This window comes from Rutilus rutilus (assembly GCF_951802725.1).
Source record: "Rutilus rutilus genome assembly, chromosome: 13".
NCBI lineage: Eukaryota > Metazoa > Chordata > Actinopteri > Cypriniformes > Leuciscidae > Rutilus > Rutilus rutilus.
In genome coordinates, this window is record NC_140218.1 from 2,630,629 (window position 1) to 2,650,344 (window position 19,716).

Genomic DNA, 19,716 nt, shown 5'->3' on the forward strand with positions numbered 1-19,716 from the left:
CCCGTGGCAGAGGTGGAATAGGCAAATGCTAGGAGCGCCACTCATCCATAGGGACGCCAGAATGAGGGAACGACTGATTTTTATTATTATTATTATTATTTTTACTAATACTATTTTAAAACCATTAATTCGAAATACTACCAAATAAAGCAAAAACAAAAACTCCACAAAAACTTTAAATCCCCCGACTCCGGTCCGGCGCATCGATCTCCCCCCCGCCCAGCGAGTGCTTGAAGTGCGTCAGAAACAGAGCGCGCGCGATCAGTTGTTGGTCAGTTGTTGTGTAGCGTCGCCTCTCGCCTTATCCAATGTAGACAGCACTGCTCTTGTTTGAGGGTGCTTTACACACTCAGGCTCCCCGTAGAAACGGGCCTGCCAGCTCGCGCCGGCTCTAGACACAGTGAAAGTATCCTGATTGTGACGGATGGACGAATTTACATGACACATTATAAATTAGCATTATAGTCTGCGATAGATACAGTGTCAAGAGAAGAGAAGAGGATAAAAGGGGATAAAGACAGAGGTAAAGTGATGCAATGAATGAACAGTTTATCTAATTGCATAGTATTAAGATACTATAATTTAATGGCAGTTATTTTTACCTTAAACTTTATGCTAGCAGTTGCTCTGAGTTCTCCAGAGGCCCCAGACTGGGATTTTGTAACAATCATGTCAGTTTTTTAGACACATTTAAGCCCATCACTTTTTTAATTAATGTTTTACTCTTTGTGCAGTTTTGGGGGGATATATGGCTTTTTTTGCCAAAATTATATACAGGTTTATTAAAATAGCAATGTTTTGTGTAAAATTCACATTAAAGAAGACATTTCTCAGTTTCATTCATGGTGAAAACATGAAACGTGCCATAGTTTAGAGGAAGATTGCTGCCATCAACTGGAAAACAAGCACTTTTGCTAGAGCTCAATGAATAGTTTGTGCATGAATAACATTTGGACGATGACATCACTGTTTTATCCAGAGTGGCTATATATAAATGAACTAAATTAATAACTTATTTACAACAAAAATAAACCATCACTGAACTTACTTAAGCTGGACTATGACACTATTTTCTTCTAGATCTGCTGTACAGGAGAAGCAAACTCTTTTGCGTTATTTTCCTGTTATCTCTGTAAAGCTGCCTTGAAATAATCTGTATTATAAAAATGCATTAACAAATGAGACCTTATTGTAAAGTGTTACCAAAAAGTAAATAAAATGAAAATAAAATACCTAAATAATGCAAACAACTCATTGATGTCTATTGTCTATTTGCATATCAATAAAGATTTGTTTAATACAATGCACATTGAATTAGTCATTTCTACAACTTTTATAGCACTTCAATTGTAAAAATTGTGAGCCTGACATATTACATTTATTATCATTAGCACTCCATGTTCAAAGATTTACTAGCTGTCAGTTCATCTCTTATACGCTGCTGCCATCTAGTGGCTGTTAGTTGTAACTCTAAAAGTATGGGGAACTGCTTAATTAATGTCTGTTTAGTAATTCACATTTTATCCTTCATTTGCTCTCCAGAAGCCATATTTGAGCACACACACACACACACACACACACACACACACACACACACACACACATATACATGTAGATTCCTTTAAATGTTAAGGGGAAGATTAAAAAAGAGAAACTGGATCTGTGAATTCTCACAGAATCACAATTGAATTCATATCTTGCTACTCAGTCAGAATCTTATTAACCTGGAGTCCCAGTCTCTGTCACAATAACCATATATGTAATGTTTTAGGCCTATTGGCAGACATCCGTTTAAAATGTAGGCAATGGCATATAAAGAAGCTTTTCTCCATATCCACTTCAGTTTCTCAGCTTGCACTTTAATTATTGATTAGGCTACTTCTGTACTGGTTTGCGCTTGGCAAAGATGTTCAGATATCTCTATGCCTAGTAGACCTACACCAAACGCTCAATAAAAGAGTTTTGCGAAAAATCTGTAATGGAAACGCGCCTAGTGACAGTTTCATGTGAGAGTAACGTATGATCTTACCACAGTGTCTCCAGTTTACAGTGAGGATTCGCCAGTACAGCAGAGAACAGCTTCACTCCTGAGTCTCCTAGTTTATTCTCAGCCAGACTCAGTTCTCTCAGGTGTGAGGGGTTTGATCTCAGAGCTGAAGCCAGAGCAGCACAACCTTCATCTGTCACACCACAACTATCCAACCTGTAGAGAACAATGACACACTCTTCACTCTCTCAGATCAAAACAGAAATCTTAGCTTTTCTTGATTGTGATTATAATTTGTGTAATATCTCTTTTTTTAAACAATGAATTCAATATATCAGTAAATTTAACTGTTATTGTAAGAGATTATGTCTCTATGTGAGGGAGAAAGATTATATGAAACTGATCAAATGGAATACATTACATACATTACATACATTAAATATAAATGTTTATATGCATACATTACAAATGCATATATTTGAATATAAATTTCTCACACATAATTCATAAAAAATGGTTAAGTAGATCACAAATCAGGTCAGATAGGTAAGAGCTGAAGTGTGACTCATATTTTTTGTTTAACCATTAATTTATAATGTTTAAGTAAGAACTGTTATAATGTTTTAACAGTGATGCTTGTTCTCAGTGTTACTTACCGAGCGCATCTAGTTGCTGTAACCACAGGCGTCAGCTTCTGGAGAACTTCATCTGCTGTGTTCTGTGTGGCACTAATTGAAAATAAAAATTATTTAAAGTTAAAGTTAATTATTAATGCTAATTATAATAATAATAATAATAATTCATATCATAAGTAAATAATACATTATACCTTCCTGAATACCCTTAAATAATTGTTTTAATGAAACACTGCTTTATAAAGGACATGTGAAAAAGTGGTTTTATATCTATAACTGTAGAAGCCTCGTATTCAGCCGTCACTGATTAGTCTCTTCTTCTTCTCGTTAGTGTTGCTGTGGCAGGGCTATTAGTCTGCATTTACACTACAACACTATTATGACACATCAGGTTTGTTTGTCCTGTCCGTTGCTATGGTTATCACCATGGAGACATTTAACTCCCGAGTCGGGCGGGGGGGCAAGAAAAAAGTATTTTTGTACCTGCATCAGCAAATTATTCCTAGAAATTAAGCACACGAGTTTGTTTGCTTGTTACTTGTTTATTTACATACTTGTTCATTTAATAATTTACTTAGTTTTATTGTCACAGGAAATGATGCGCACAAAATGTGAATCATTGTCCATCATTTTGCCAGCAACTGGTGATAAAGAAAAATGATGATGAGACATTAATCTAATTTATTTTCTTAATACTTCTCTTGTATTATAATAATAATATTAAAACTTCATTTAGGAAAAATACTTCCTATTAAATATCTTTATATTAACTGGCTTTTTTATGAATGCAATACAGTGACTGACAGCCGTCTGTGTCTCCCAGTGTCTTACATTATTGTCAGTTTAGTGTTCAGTGATTCATTTACACAGAAACAAAAGATAACATGTATGCCTTCATCTCCGAATACATTATCTGTGTCTTACATTTCATAATGAACTCAGATAAACTCAGTGCCGACTCGTTTTCCATCAGTTCTTTTACATTAATTAGAATGTGTGCAAAGGATTGTGGGAGATTGAAGAACACGAAGGATATACTTGATGCATTCTTCAAAATGAGCTGAATTAAAGACACAAAATGAAGTCTGTCTTCAAAACATCCTTCAAACTGAGACGGCCTTCAGAGGCGCTTGATGACGTGGCAGTCGAGATATGCAGTCTTACTAGGACACAGCCACAGTTTGAGGAAAACATGCAAATGATCTACAATATCCCAGAAATCAGTCTGTGCCCCGTGATTTAAACACCTCTGATCTCTGAGTTTCTCTTTGTTCATAATGTTTTAGACTGTAATGATTGCACTCAGTGTTACTTACCGATCATTTCCGTCTCCAATTAAGCTCTTCAGGTTAAACTCCTGCAGTGTCTTCTCTGAGGACAACATCACAAACACTAAAGCTGACCACTGAGACGAGGAGAGTTTCACAGCACGTAATCCTCCAGAGCTCGTATGAGGTTCAGCTTCGTCCACTAGAGAAAGATCACCCAGTTCATTCAGACAGTGAAACAGATTGATGTATTTATCTGGAGAGGGATTCTCACTGATCTTTTCTTTAATATAGTCCACTGTTCTCTTATTGTTGTGAGAGCTGTTTGCTGTCTGTGTCTTCAGCTCTTGTAAGAGACTCTGGTTAGACTCCACTGACAGACCCAGAAGGAAACGAAGGAAAAGGTCCAGATGCCCATTTTTACTGTGTAAAGCCTCATCCACAGCTCTCTGATGGGGATCCGATAGGGAAACTCTGCCTCCATTAGTTGGTTTGGTAATCTGGTCAAACACATTGATGTTATTGTTGATAAAGGAGAGATGCACATATAGAGCTGCTAGATGTTCCTGAATGCTCAGATGAACAAAGCTGAAGACTTTCCCCTGACACAAGCCCAACTCCTCTCTGAAGATCTGAGTGCACAATCCTGAGTAAACTGATGCTTCTGCCTCATCAATGCCACACTCGCTCAGGTCTTCCTCATAGAAGATCAGGTTGCCTTTCACAAGCTGCAGATAAGCCAGTTTCCCCAGTTTGACAATCATGTCTTCATCTTTCACTTTCTTCTCATAGTCCTTCTCATGTTTGATGTTGGTCTGAATGAGCAGGAAGTGTGTGTACATCTGAGTGAGAGTCTTGGGAATCTCTCCTCTCCGTGATTTCCTCAACATCTCCTCTAGAACAGTGGCTGAGATCCAGCAGAACACTGGGATGTGGCACATAATAAAGAGGCTCCTTGAGGACTTCAGGTGTGAGATGATCCTGTGGGCCAGACTCTGATCACTGATTCTCTTCCTGAAGTATTCCTGCTTCTGTGTGTCACTGAAGCCTCGTACCTCTGTCACTCGATGGACACACTCAGAGGGGACGAGATCCGCTGCTGCTGGTCTGGAGGTGATCCAGATGAGAGACGAGGGAAGCAGATTCCCCTCAATGAGGTTCTTCAGCAGCTCGTCCACTGAGGCTGATTCAGATATATCACACAACCTCACATCGCTCTTAAAGTTCAGAGACAGACGACACTCATCCAGACCATCAAAGATGAACAACACTTTATACTCATCACTGGATATGTCCATTTCTTTAGTTTCGGGGAAAAAGAGATGAAGAAGATCTGAAAGACTGAGTGTTTTGTCCTTCATCAAGTTGAGCTCTCTGAAAGCGAGTGGAAATATGAGCTGGACGTCCTGATTCTCTTTCCCTTCAGCCCAGTCCAGGATGAGCTTCTGCACAGAGACTGTTTTCCCAATGCCAGCGACTCCCTTTGTCAGCACAGTTCTGATGGGCTTGTCTTGTCCAGGTAAAGGTCTAAAGATGTCACTGCATTTGATCGGTGTGTCCTCTGTTTCTGCTCTCCTGGACTGTGTCTCGATCTGTCTCACCTCATGCTCATTATTGATCTCTCCACTTCCACTCTCTGTGATGTAGAGCTCTGTGTAGATCTCATTCAGGAGTGTTGGGTTTCCCTGCTTTGATATTCCCTCAAACAAACACTCAAACTTCTGTCTCAGATTTGATCTCAATGTGTTGAGGACTTTAGCAGGATTAGAGTCATGGCTGTAAGATTAAAATACCACATTATTACACAAGTCAGAGAAGTAAATAGCCATAAATTACAACACTATTTATGGGACACAGAACATCATTAGGTTTCTGAAATGTGTAAATCATTAATCATGTGTGTGAGTGATGTGTGATGTGAATTGCAGCACCTAAAATTAAACAACAACAACATCAACAAAGTCCTGAATTTTACCTGAAACCAGGAAACATGCTTTCATTAAAGTCTTGTGGTCGAATCACAGGCTTGGACACAGTTTTGTTTTTAACTGGTCTGGATGGAAGAGTTGACCTTAAATCAGAATGAAGAGGGTAAAGAATCAGACACACTGATATTGATGTAATTGTGTCATTAACTGAGTAACAGACCAACAGCTTTTACAGTGTGTGAATGTATTAACAATACAACACATAGAGCTTTACACAAGAGCACAATGATGATCATTAATAGACCGAAACCAGCAAGATTGTAACTCATTAAACTGCTGTTTATTAATAACAATTTCATACAAATAAAATACAATAAGCACATATTTTATAGAAATGATATACCTGAGATCAGGCCGTTTGTCTCCACTCTTAAAGTTTATTGGCGGATGCATAGAGCCGTTACTCTTCATAGACACACAGCTGGACTCTGGTTTTAATCTCTTCTGCTGGACTGAACTGGGTTTAAAACTAAGTAAAATATAAAGAATACAGACTTATAAAAGACCACATAAATGTTGTGTACTTTTGCTTTAATGTCTGTAACTGGTTTGCACTGTGTTTCAAACTTTGATTACAATTATTTTGAGAAATTAACTCACTGGTTTAAAAATGTTAAGCATGATTCAACAATTGTACCAAAGCGACTGAGAAAACCGGTAATATTAGGAATTAGGAATTCAAAGCAAACAAATTGAAATCAACTATAGAATTATAGAACGATTCAACTCAGATGAACATCAACCAAGATCACATGACTCTTCTCAAAGGCACAATGGAGGACGAAGGCTCAACCGACTAAAGAGACCAATGTTTAGCTGAGCTTTAAAGATAAACCACCTTACTGTACTCTAGTAACGCTACTCTTGCTGTGAAACATCACTGTTCTGACCAGACACCGTGAAGCTTTCAACAAATCTGAACCCGTATTTATCAAGCCTCTGAGAATTACACACAAGAACACTGCTAAGAATGGACTTAAGAGTAAAACAACTCTTGGCTCAAAGCTGTGCTTAGAAGTTAGTTATCAAGCATCTCAGTCGTAATTTAAGTGAAGTGTAGGACTAAATCTTAAGTGTCAGTCTTAGAGATGATTCACAACACTTTGCTGTGCCACAAACGGGATTTTGGATGATGACATAGGCATGGACCAATCACTGAATAGATTTCCTTATTTAAGAATATGCTCAGATAAATTCCCATTGAATGGTGAAATTCCTAAGAGGAGTTTACATTCAACACTAATAATCATTCAATAAATAATTTTCAAAAGAATACACTGTGATACTCATTGCAGGGCTGTACAGTTACGAAAAGATTGGTCTGTGCGATGAATAAATGCGTGCGATACAGTTTTGTAAACTCCGTTACTTGTGTTTGTTTTCAGACATGATAACAGTCGTTTTATACTTGAGCTTATGCGATATCACGATTTTTGATCGTGGATGATTTAATGTCTCCACGATCTGCTTTTGAAGAAATATGGCAGTATCACATTCTATCAGCTGCAGTTCTGGTGCTCAGTCCCAATACTGTAAAACTCACATCACATGTTAACTCAGCGCTAGAGTTACACTCACAGGACTCTGCACTTATTCGCAATCACAAAAGTTCATTATTTGCTCGTGCTTTAAAGCTTTGCCGGGTAAACATTTCATTAGCGTTCTGTTCTGACATGATGCACTTTCTCTGAGCGCGTACGCCCGAATGGAAGGCGATCGGGGACAAAGTCTTTAAACGAAACACGTGAATTTTGTTCTGTCTCTGTGTTGTTTACAGTAAACATTGTCTTGGAAGCTGCAGGCTGATGATGAGTGCTATAATGAAATTAGTACATCATATTTAAAATAAGTTTTGAAATGTATTACAGGCTCGACATTTACGCTTGTCCAGTAACATCAACCTCATACGACCAAGAGCACTGAATACCATCACCATTGAAAATGTGACACTGATTTCATATTGCAGTTCAATAAACAAGTCATTAATATTAAGTCACTTGAATTTTAGACACAATATTGACATTTTTTGTTCTATTTCAGCAGCGAAAATAGTTTAAAAAAAGATCCTAGAAGAACCACAGCACATCTCAAAGGAAAACTCAACAATGTTTAATTCCTGAATGATTCAGTGTTTTGAACGAATCGGTTGAGTCAAAGATTCAATGAATTCCTATTCATTTACAACTGAATCGTTTGAATAAATGACTCAATGACTCGGTCTCCTGCCGCCTCCTACTGGCTGTTTAGTTTCGTGTTTAAAAGTTTCATTCTTACCAAAATTTCTTAATTGTATATTCAAAAAATATTTAAAATAATCTCATTACATTATTTAATGCAGTTTCATTTGATTGGTAACAGCCCTTTAGCATCTTATTATTCTATTTTAATTTATTGATGAAATTTAAGAAATTTAAATGAAAGATGACGCATTAGGGAAGCGATTAGGGAAATAAGCGATTAGGGAATCGATTAGGGATGAGGGAAAAATGCCCTTTATAAAGGTTAAAATATCATGAATATGCCGATTTATATATGTCAAAGCTGACTGAACAGTGATGAGAATATTGAATTCAGAATAAATTATATTTAAAACACACACAATGTTGAGACCTGATTTTTTTATTTTATTATTTATTCATTTATTTACCCATAAACTTGTCTTTAGGAAGCCATACGTTACAGTGGCAAGAATAACTTTGTGAAAGCTTTGTGGGTGGTGGACTGGGTTTACATTAAGACAGGAGTATGCCTTAATCTAGTTAATCGTGCATTTCTTTTCTTTTATTCCACAGCTGATGTGTGCAGTTTTTTTATTGCTTGCATTAAAATAATTTTCTCTTGTTTTGCTGTTTAAGGTTTTTTGGCAGTTTGATCAAATAAAAGAGCCTTTCTAAGAGCCATCGTTTAAGCTGTTGACTTTTCTATCTTGAGAACGAACGTTAAACGAACAACCAATGATGAACCACGAATCAAACCAACCACTGGAGTCACATGGACTATTTTAACAATGTTTTTACTACCTTTCTGGGCCTTGAAAGTTGCAATGACGTTGCAGTCAGTGGAGGGACAGAAAGCTCTCAGGTTTCATCAAAAATATCTTCATTTGTGTTCTGAAGATGAACATAAGTCTTACGGGTTTGGAATGACATGTTTTTTATTTTTAGGTGAACTAACCCTTTAAGACTAAAATGACACTTTGAGAAGCTTGATAAATATGGGCCCTGAACCAGCAGTTAAAAAAATCCACTCAGTTTTACACCTACTCCATTATATAAAGGTGGAGAAGATCTCAGCTTACATTTACTTGATGTCATTGCTAGTATTAGACTGACTGACTGAGAAAAATGATGATTCTAATTCAAAAGTGTCGCACTATAAGCACATCTTTTATAGAAATGATATACCTGAGATCAGGCCGTTTGTCTCCACTCTTAAACGCTTGTGGCGGATCCATAGAGCAGTTACTCTTCATAGACACACAGCTGGACTCTGGGTTTGAGCTCTTCTGCTGGACTGAACTGGAACAGAGAACAGATTCAGTTTAATCCTTTAGATTACTGTGAATACATTTATCCTGCATCAAAAAGTACTTTGAGGAAACAATTATCTTTTTACTGAATATTTCATTTTAGTAAAAAAAAAAAAAAAAAATAGGCAAAAAATCATATTTTTTCTGTAAACTGTCTTTGATCTGTTTGTGTTTGTGTGTGTGTGTGTGGAGGGGTGGAGGTGTGGGGGTAATGGTAATGTAATGTTTGTTGAAAGTACCTGCATCCTGGAGAACAATCTCCATCTCTGGATCCTTGTGAATCAGCCATGATGAAGCTGCAGGAGAATCTGATGAGTTTGATCTCCTCCACTGACTCTGAATGAAGAAACATTCACACACTAAATTAAATGATTAAATTAAACAACCTTCATAATTGAGCTGAACATATCTGGAGTGTGGGAGAAAAGGATCATGTGACTGCGTTAACTCAAGCTCACAGGGCCTTTTCACACACACAAGTCGACCGTTGATGTTCGGGTGAAAAAGAAAACAAAATCGACACACACTGATCCGATACAAAACGAAAAAAAAAACGTCTTTGTTGACGTTTGTGTGAATTGGCCTATGTGTGTTTACACATAAGCTAAACTTCTGGAGAATCACAAACATCACGAAACACAAAGGAAACATTGAAGTGAAAAATTAAAAACCTTTAAGGTTTCATATCAAACAATCACGTAAAATATCCTCCAGAGATTCATAATATGAGAAAGTCAAACATGAACACTCACCTTGATCAAACTTTTACAAGATACAGGATCTCAAATCCTCCAGCTTTAACATCATAAAACTACACTTCAATCCCTTTATAATGGCTGATAAACACTTTGATATTCTGTTTTTTCCGTGTCGTATTTCGCATTTCTCCTGCTTAAAATGGCGACAGGTAAACTTTTTTTTTTTTTATGGCGACAGGTAAACTTACTTTCACTTTCTATGTGTGACGAGAGAGAGAGAGAGAGAGACAGAGAGTATGGCAGGCGATCGGGGTCAAAAGTCTTTAAACGAAACGCGTGATTTTGACCGTGTCAACTATAGACTGTAAAAAATATCCTCATGCTTGGAAAATTTTGTTCACAAATCTAAATATCTAAAGATGAAACCAATGTTCTGTGCATTTCATGGTGAAAATGTTTCTTATACAAAAGCCCTCAAAGTGATAAAAAAGAAAAACGCAATTAGTCTTTTTTCCACCATAGAAGAATGATTTAAAAGAAAAACATTAACCCCTTAATTCTATTTATTTATTTATTTATTTATTATTTTTTGTTATGTGTATTTGTGGTTCTTTCATGCACCTGTCTTGTATGTTTTTTTTTATGTAAAGATTTATTAATATTGCCATATTGTTTGTACATGAATAATTGTTCAATAAAAAAATAAAAACATAGACTGTAAAAAAATATGGACGACGCCCCTTCGCTCTCTTCCATTGGTGAGAAGTGAAGCTTTTTTTTTTTTTTAAGAATAAACTTTAATCCAAAAATAAACATACAACAATACGAAATTTGGCAGCCCCTCACGGACGACTGCTCAGAGGTGTAAAATACTTGAGTAATTTTACTTGATTACTGTACTTAAGTATTATTTTTGGGGATTTTTACTTTACTTGAGTACAATTAAAAATCAGTACTTTTACTTTTACTTAATTACATTTTTTAAGAAAAAAAAGTACTTTTTACTCCTTACAATTCTATTTATAGTCAAAAAGTACTTATTTTTTGGAGATCACTTCATTCTATTTTCCCTTGCTATTACCAAACCAATTGAATTGTGCTGATGCTGTTTAATTTAAATGTCATTTATTCTGCCAATGAGATTCGGTTTCACATTTCACCAAATTGGTCAGACATGTTCATTGGTCATTTGGAAGTGACATCATGTCGCATCTATTACCACAACGCACAGCACCTTGACCTGGAAATGAGAGAAATTATAACAGTCAATCACAGGGGGTCAATCCAGGGGGGCACTGTTTCATATTTTATTGAAGCCTCCCCGGACGCCACCATTGATTAGCGGACCATCACCTGCTGTTAGCATCCCATTGACTCCCATTCATTTTGGCGTCACTTTGACAGCGAATAACTTTACATCTGAGGCGTTTAAAGACTCCATTTGTCCACTATTTATTTCTAAAGAAACAAGAAAATGTATAAAAGGCTCCATTACCTTGTAGCTTATGTTATGGCCCCGTAGAAGCAGTTTTTGTAAAAATAGGCTAACGATTGCGTCATAACCACGCGACTCTCTGTCGCACAGTAGAGAGATTACCGTATGGACAGGAGGAGAAGCTCGCGGGCAATCGGGGGGACGTGGAGGCAAAATGACAAAATAATTAATCAGAATACTTAGCAAAAGTTTCTCCTGCTCCTAGCTCATGGACAGCTCCTACTCACACTCTCCGTCTCTGCGAGTTTCGGAAGGGAGTGATTCAGATTTCTCTCGGCACAGCTACTAGAAGACAGACGGGTTGCTCACGTCACATCTACGTCGTCAAGCTCAGTTTGAGTCTGCGCAGTACGCTGGACCCCCAGGAAGTGAGTGCTTCTAATTGACTTTACTTGTCTCCGTTGAATCCAATGGGGTTGCTGTGTCCAGTTTATATACTGTCTATGGGTCAATCCAGCAGCCTAAAAGCGTACCACCCCCGGGGGCCGCCATTGGCTAACGAGCCATCACCTGCTGTTAGCATTCCATTGACTCCCATTCATTTTGGCATCACTTTGACAGCGAATAACTTTACATCTGAGACGTTTAAAGACTCCATTTGTCCATTATTTATTTCTAAAGAAACACGAAAATGTATAAAAGGCTCCATTACCTTGTATCTTACATTATGGCCCCTTAGAAGCAGTTTTTGTAAAAATAGGCTAACAATTGCATCATAACCACGCGACTCTCTGGAAATTACCGTATAGACAGGAGGAGAAGCTCACAGTCAATTGGGGGGACGTGGAGGCATAAAGTCAAGGGAGAAGCCCATAGAGAGTCATAAAGTTGCTCCTGCTCCTAGCTCATGGACAGCTCCTACTCACACTCTCTGTTTTCTGCAAGTTAGATTTCTCTTGGCACAGCTACTAGAAGACTTACAACGGTCAGACAGGTTGCTCACGTCACATCTACGCCATCAAGCTCAGTTTGAGTCTGCGCAGTACGCTCAGCCATCAGGAAGTGAGTGCTTCTAATTTGCTTCACTTTTCTCTGTTGAAATCTATGGGGTCGCTGTGTCCATTTCTTATACTGTCTATGGTCAATCAGTGGAAGAAAATGGAGGAAGAACGTGATTCAGCTGCGAACACAGTCCAAAATCAGCCACAGGATCAAGAGCACCCGTGGCCGTACCTTAGCGAATTCTTTTCTTTTAGTGGTAAAAGCATGTTTAGTGGATTGTTTAAAAAATGTTGCATACTGGCATTAGATAGTAGTCTTATAGTTTGATAAATAAATACAATTAAATACAAACAGTTCTAAAGCAGGATAAAACCTTGTATGTGGTTCATTCACTTCATGATTTTAGAGATTAAAAGCTTAAACAAGAATCTCTAGTTTACATTATTGCTGTTACTTTTACTTCTTTAATACTCAAGTACAATTTTAATGTGGTACTTTTTTACTTTTACTCGAGTACGATTCTGGCCAGATACTTTTACTTTTAATTGAGTAAAATTTTCCCTCAGTACTTGTACTTTCACTTGAGTAACATTTTTGAGTACTTTTTACACCTCTGTATTTACCTTATCAATAGGGAGAACTTTGAATTTGTTATAAAGGGGTGCCGAGGGTGCATATCTATTTGAATGAGATATAAATCTAAGATATTTCTTCTGTATGACTGTTAATTTCTTCAGGTAAGTAGAATAGGTAGCTGCCCAAACGATATTGCAATAATTAATGAATGGGAACAAAAAACTATAATATAAGGTTAAAAAAGCTGAGGAGTGAACTAAAGGACAAACCCTCCTCAATATACCCAGCATTTTAGCTGACCTCTTAGATACGAAAATGATATGGTTAGACCATTTAAGACCACTATCTATAATGACTCCCAAAAATTTGGTATGCTGAACCAATTCGATTTGAATGTTATTAATAAAAAATTTTGATAATTCTATAGGGTAATGTTTGTTAGTATTACAAAAAATCATAAAATTGCATTTTTTTATATTGAGGGTAAGTTTGTTCCATTGAAACCATTCCACAATGGAAGATAGTTCCTCATTGACCGTTTTGATTAAAATATTAAAGTCTTGGTGAGAAGCTACAAGATTTGTATCATCTGCAGATAGTACTGGTAGGAGTTTGGTACAAGTCGTGGCCATGTCATTAATATAAATTAAAAATAAAAGAGGCCCCATAATTGATCCTTGAGGGACACCAATCATAATTTGTGACTTCATGGAGGTATAGCCTTCCAGGTATACATATTGCTCTCTATCAGCTAAACCATCTCAAGGCAACATCCTCCACTCCGTATCTGCTAAGTTTGGCAATCAGAATATTGTGACTGACCGTATCGAATGCCTTACTCAGGTCCAGGAAGACTCCAAGAGCAAATTTTTTATTGTCAAGAGCTAAAGAAATGTAGTTCACAAGTTGAATGAGGGCATGCTCAGTAGAGTGTCGCTTCCGAAAACCATATTGATGTTTGTATAAAATATTATTGGCATCCAAGTGATTAAATAATCTAGAAAAGACAAGTCTTTCCAAGATTTTCGATATACACGGGAGAATTGATATTGGCCTATAATTACCAAATTCCTTGGAGTCACCGGTCTTGAAAATTGGTATAAACCTAGCAACCTTCAAATCCCGAGGGACAATTCCAGTTTTAAGAGACAGTGAGAGAATATGAATGAGAGGTTTAATGATATAGTCAGTTGTCTCTTTGATAAGAACACTTTTAATGCCATCATGACCATGGGCTGCATTTTTAAGTGATAAAATAATATTACGAACCTCTTGAACAGTTGGTGGGTCAAAATTATGGAATGAAGGATCCTGACCTTTGATTAAAGAACAGGTGTATATCCGAGCCATTAGTGCTAAATGCTAGTTCAGAACCAACCGATATAAAGAAATCATTAAAGCCATTAGCAATATCAACAGGGTTGGAGAGAACCCCCTTCTTACTGTTCATTACTACAGGGACGGTAAATGGGTATTTAGTACGGTTCAGTAAGTGATTAATGAGGTGCCATGTTGTTTTAATGTTTTTAGAAGCTTGTGCAAATTGATTTGAATAATATGCTTTCTTTGTTTTTCTTACTAAAGATGTGAAGTAGTTTTTACATTTCTTATAAGTTTCAGTATTAATTGAGGAAGGGTTAAGAATAGACCTCCTATAAAGTTTTTTTTTTTTTTTTCGGGAAAGCTTTTTTAGTTCATCAGATATCCACGGCTTCCCCTTAGAGTATTTATTTCTGGATTTTGTACTCATCAACGGAAATGATAAATCTAAAGCCTTATTAAAAGACTTTAAGAATAAGCTGTATGCACTGTTAACGTCTTGTGACACAAGTACCTCATCCCATATGGTATTGCCAATGGCAGACTTAAAATGATCAATGCTGTTTCTAGAGAATTTACGATATTTATTTGGCCCATTCTTAGGATAGCTAGACATTAGATGGCATGATGGGATAACCTGGAAGACAGGAAAGTGGTCAGAGACATCACACATCAGGAGGCCTGAAGTGACCTCAAAGTTATAAGAATTAAACAAAATATTATCAATGAGAGTAGCAGATGAGGAGGTGATTCTGGAAGGTTTAGTAATAAGAGGGAAAAAATTTAAAGAATGGAGTGCATTTAAGAAATCAACTGTTTGTGTTAAATCACATTTGAGTAAATTAATATTGTAGTCACCGAGTAAAAAACATAATTTGCTTTCTTTGGTTATTAACTCAAGTGTTGATTGAAGTGCATCAATAAATGTGTTATGGTCTGAATCTGGTGGTCTATAGATGCATCCGATCAGAATGCTCTTTCCATTGAATTGCTGACAAGATGGGATTTCAATAAATATAGACTGTGTGTTAGTGGTGTCAAATTCTGCACTAAGTTCATCTCTAACACCAGCATCAAAGGAATTCAAAACATATAACGAGACACCCCCTCCTCTTTTGTTTTTTCTACAAGAATGAAATGATACATAATTAGGTAGGGGGAATAAAGTAAATATATCATCAGTCAGCCAAGTCTCAGAAAAGGCCAAGACTGAGAAGGAAAAACTTAAGCTAGACAGAAAAGTTCTCAATTCGTCATGATTTTTAGACATACTACGAATATTCCAGTGAAAAGTAGAGAAAAGATTTTTAGAAAAGTTTATGGTTTGATGCAGTGAGTTTACTTGCCCTTCAGAGTAATAGTTACAAGACAGTTTTAATAAGTTTAAATTAGGTTGATTTACATCAGGATTAAAGAAATTATCATAAATGCCACAACTGTCCATGTTCTGCTCAAACGGATTGAAAATAAAAGAGTTATCGTCAGAGATGGGCAAGTCAATAGAGGCCATAGAAATTAAGCTGGCAAGAAAATCGACACAGACTCACGTGATAAAAACTGAGCGTCCCCTGGTTGTGAAGGCCTCCTACTTCAAAAAGGCTAATAACCAAAGTTAACTGAATATTCCATCTGTCCCGGAGGATTAAGTAATCTTCGTCCATAATCAGCGACACAAAAAAATTAAATAAAGTAGTAAGTCCACACATCCACAGCTCATATTGTGACTCAACTCTAATCATCATTTGTACAAGTTCAATTCGTCCATTTCTTTCACCATCACTGCTCTTTCCTCTTCTGGTGTTGCTCCAATCGGTCGGATATAAACTTTACCATTCCGAGACCAGGTCGCTTTGATCTTTTTAGCCTTTTTCAGTTGCCGCGCTGCATAAGCAATATTCCCGTTCTTCCTCGTTAGATGTTCATTCACAAACACTCCTGTGCCTTTTAACTTGAACCCCTGTTGTAACAAGCCGATCTTGTCTTTTCTGTTGACAAAGCGGATTATGATTGCCGGTGGAGTAGGACTATTTTTGTTATTCTTGTTATTCCGAGGGAGTGTATGACAGGCCGAGATCTGATTTCTGTGAATGGGAATATCCTTACTACCGAAGAATTGGATGACCTGGAATTCCAGGGTCTCCGTCTCAGCAGTTGTGTCATCAGCACTGATTCCCGCAGCGACACTGGAGTAGGCACGGTGTCGTGTTTTCAATCCAGAGATAATCAGATCATCCATACGGTAATATTGCTCTACATCATCCAGTCTTTTTTCCAATTCTTTGATCTGATCGTCTTTCTTCTTTAATTTAATTTCATAGCCGCTCACCTGAGCTTGTAGTAGATTCACCTGTTTCGTGAGCTGCAGGATCGTAAGCTTTCTCGTTGTTGTAATACTAAACAGGCGCTTCGATAACTTTTGCTTGGTTTCTCTGGAGGATCAAATCCCCAACAGGGAAAATGCTGCAGTCGGCTCAAACATGAGCTGAACATGATCATACACTCGCTTTCCGAGCGCCATCTTGCAAATTACTAATGAGAGACAGATCCATCCTTTCTGGACCACCATAGTCGTGTTCTTGGAGAGCCTTCAATTTAGCATTAGCTTTTGTGCTAGCCATGTTATGGTCTGCAATATCGTACTCCAGGAGGTGCTCAGGGTCACTCACACGTTTCTGAATTATTATGATAAGTTCCCTACGGTTTTACATCTGATATTTCAGGGTTTTGTTGAGTTAAAAGTTCATTCCGTTGATTTTCAAGGCTTTGCTACTCTGAGCTATTCACAATGCGTCTGCTCTCTCCGCCATCTTCGTGAGAACTGAGGCCTCCAGTGTCCCGATATGGCGCTGGCATCTTGGGGTTTGAGTCTGCGCAGAAGCGATCTCGGGACCAGACCTGCGCAGTAGCGATCTCGGGACCAGACCTGCGCAGTAGCGATCTCGGGACCAGACCTGCGCAGAAGCGATCTCGGGACCAGACCTGTGCAGTAGCGATCTCGGGACCAGACCTGCGCAGTAGCGATCTCGGGACCAGACCTGCGCAGAAGCGATCTCGGGACCAGACCTGCGCAGAAGCGATCTCGGGACCAGACCTGTGCAGTAGCGATCTCGGGACCAGACCTGCGCAGAAGCGATCTCGGGACCAGACCTGCGCAGAAGCGATCTCGGGACCAGACCTGCGCAGTAGCGATCTCGGGACCAGACCTGTGCAGTAGCGATCTCGGGACCAGACCTGCGCAGAAGCGATCTCGGGACCAGACCTGCGCAGTAGCGATCTCGGGACCAGACCTGCGCAGTAGCGATCTCGGGACCAGACCTGCGCAGTAGCGATCTCGGGACCAGACCTGCGCAGTAGCGATCTCGGGACCAGACCTGCGCAGTAGCGATCTCGGGACCAGACCTGCGCAGTAGCGATCTCGGGACCAGACCTGCGCAGTAGCGATCTCGGGACCAGACCTGCGCAGTAGCGATCTCGGGACCAGACCTGCGCAGGAGCGATCTCGGGACCAGACCTGCGCAGGAGCGATCTCGGGACCAGACCTGCGCAGTAGCGATCTCGGGACTAGACCTGTGCAGTAGCGATCTCGGGACCAGACCTGCGCAGTAGCGATCTCGGGACCAGACCTGCGCAGTAGCGATCTCGGGACCAGACCTGCGCAGTAGCGATCTCGGGACCAGACCTGCGCAGTAGCGATCTCGGGACCAGACCTGCGCAGTAGCGATCTCGGGACCAGACCTGCGCAGTAGCGATCTCGGGACCAGACCTGCGCAGGAGCGATCTCGGGACCAGACCTGCGCAGGAGCGATCTCGGGACCAGACCTGCGCAGTAGCGATCTCGGGACTAGACCTGTGCAGTAGCGATCTCGGGACTAGACCTGCGCAGTAGCGATCTCGGGACTAGACCTGCGCAGTAGCGATCTCGGGACCAGACCTGCGCAGTAGCGATCTCGGGACCAGACCTGCGCAGTAGCGATCTCGGGACCAGACCTGCGCAGTAGTGAGCAGGAAGTAAAGCTGCGAAATCAAGGCCCCGTCCTCACTCTCGGTTTGCAATAATTAATTATTATTTTTATAATAATTATAAATTTCCTAGCCTATTGGGAGAGCCTTCATCGTGCCGCGGTGACGCAATCGGTCTTCAAATGCGGAAAATCGGCCTTCAAATACGGCCTTCGGAGGATGCAGCCTTCACAGCTATTCTCTGGCTGTATCAAGTAGGACAAAATTTCTAACCGGCATGCAATGCTTCAAGTCAGCCAGCGATCGGTCTGCGCAGAGCTGCATGAAGTCGAACAAGCCTTATATTTGCATATGTGACGTGATGGTACGTTGGTATATATGTATACAAACATCAGAGGTCATGTTTATTCACGAAGAATGTCGTAATGGTATACTGGTATGCACGTATGCAAACATCAGACGTTATATTTGTTCATCGGTATGTTGTGAATGATGTCAGTCTTATGTCATGAGTTGTCATGCCCTTTTAAGTTGTTCGTTTAATGTTCTTTCTCAAGGTAGAAAAGTCAACAGCTTAAACGATGGCTCTTAGAAAGGCTCTTTTATTTGATCAAACTGCCAAAAAACCTTTTCAGACTGTGTGCAGCTGAACCAAGAGAAGCTTAAGATTGCATGGCGCTGATAAGCATGAATGGCAGAAGAAAAATACTGCAATTAAAAAACAAAACATGCAAGAGAAAATTATTTGAATGCAAGCAATAAAAAACTGCACACATCAGCTGTGGAATAAAAGAAAAGAAATGCACGATTAACTAGATTAAGGCATACTCCTGTCTTAATGTAAACCCTGTCCACCACCCACAAAGCTTTCATGACACTGAAGTAAAAACATTAAAGACACCGTTGGACATTTTGGAGAATGATTTACACACAGAAACCAGAAGTTTCCTTTTCACCTTTACAAAAATTGCAGGAGTAATCAATATCTAATTTAAACCGTTCCAGCACATGTTTTACTGGATATATTCTATGCATTATTTTAAAAGAGACTTCTTTTACTTTGTTATTAATGTAGATTTGATCTACTGTTCGCCATCATTACGCCAATTTACATCTCCAAACACAGATGACCAAACGAGCTGGAGGGCAAACAATATTATTAAGTATATTCCTAATGTAGTTATTTGAGACTTTATTTAGTAAAATATTTGTATTACCAAGAAATATTTCCCCCATGATATCTGTCAAATGTAGATCTTCCTCCTGTGATGCATTTCTAAGAAGGATCAATACTTTCCTGGGAATTGCATCCATTACA

General features: G+C 38.8%; 2 protein-coding genes across 5 annotated transcripts in view; both read right to left on the reverse strand.

Annotated features, from left to right (window-relative positions):
• Positions 1-10,373, reverse strand: part of LOC311302527 (NLR family CARD domain-containing protein 3-like) — a 42,424-nt gene extending 32,051 nt beyond the window's left edge. Inside the window, exons 1-8 of one of the 4 annotated variants that reach the window (XM_084428482.1) lie at positions 10,160-10,373; positions 9,647-9,743; positions 9,283-9,396; positions 6,222-6,347; positions 5,866-5,961; positions 3,939-5,666; positions 2,644-2,715; positions 2,030-2,203 (exon numbers count right to left, since the gene is read on the reverse strand). In XM_084428482.1, the coding sequence (XP_084284608.1) occupies positions 2,030-2,203; positions 2,644-2,715; positions 3,939-5,666; positions 5,866-5,961; positions 6,222-6,347; positions 9,283-9,396; positions 9,647-9,696 (2,360 nt within the window). In that variant the 5' untranslated portion in view covers positions 9,697-9,743; positions 10,160-10,373. Of the gene's footprint in view, positions 1-2,029; positions 2,204-2,643; positions 2,716-3,938; positions 5,667-5,865; positions 5,962-6,221; positions 6,420-9,282; positions 9,397-9,646; positions 9,744-10,159 lie in introns of those variants that run through there. The other 3 variants (XM_084428484.1, XM_084428483.1, XM_084428485.1) reach the window with 3 other exon arrangements.
• Positions 1-19,716, reverse strand: part of LOC311302520 (uncharacterized protein) — a 747,744-nt gene that overhangs the window by 566,380 nt on the left and 161,648 nt on the right. The gene's annotated exons all lie outside the window — the stretch shown is intronic.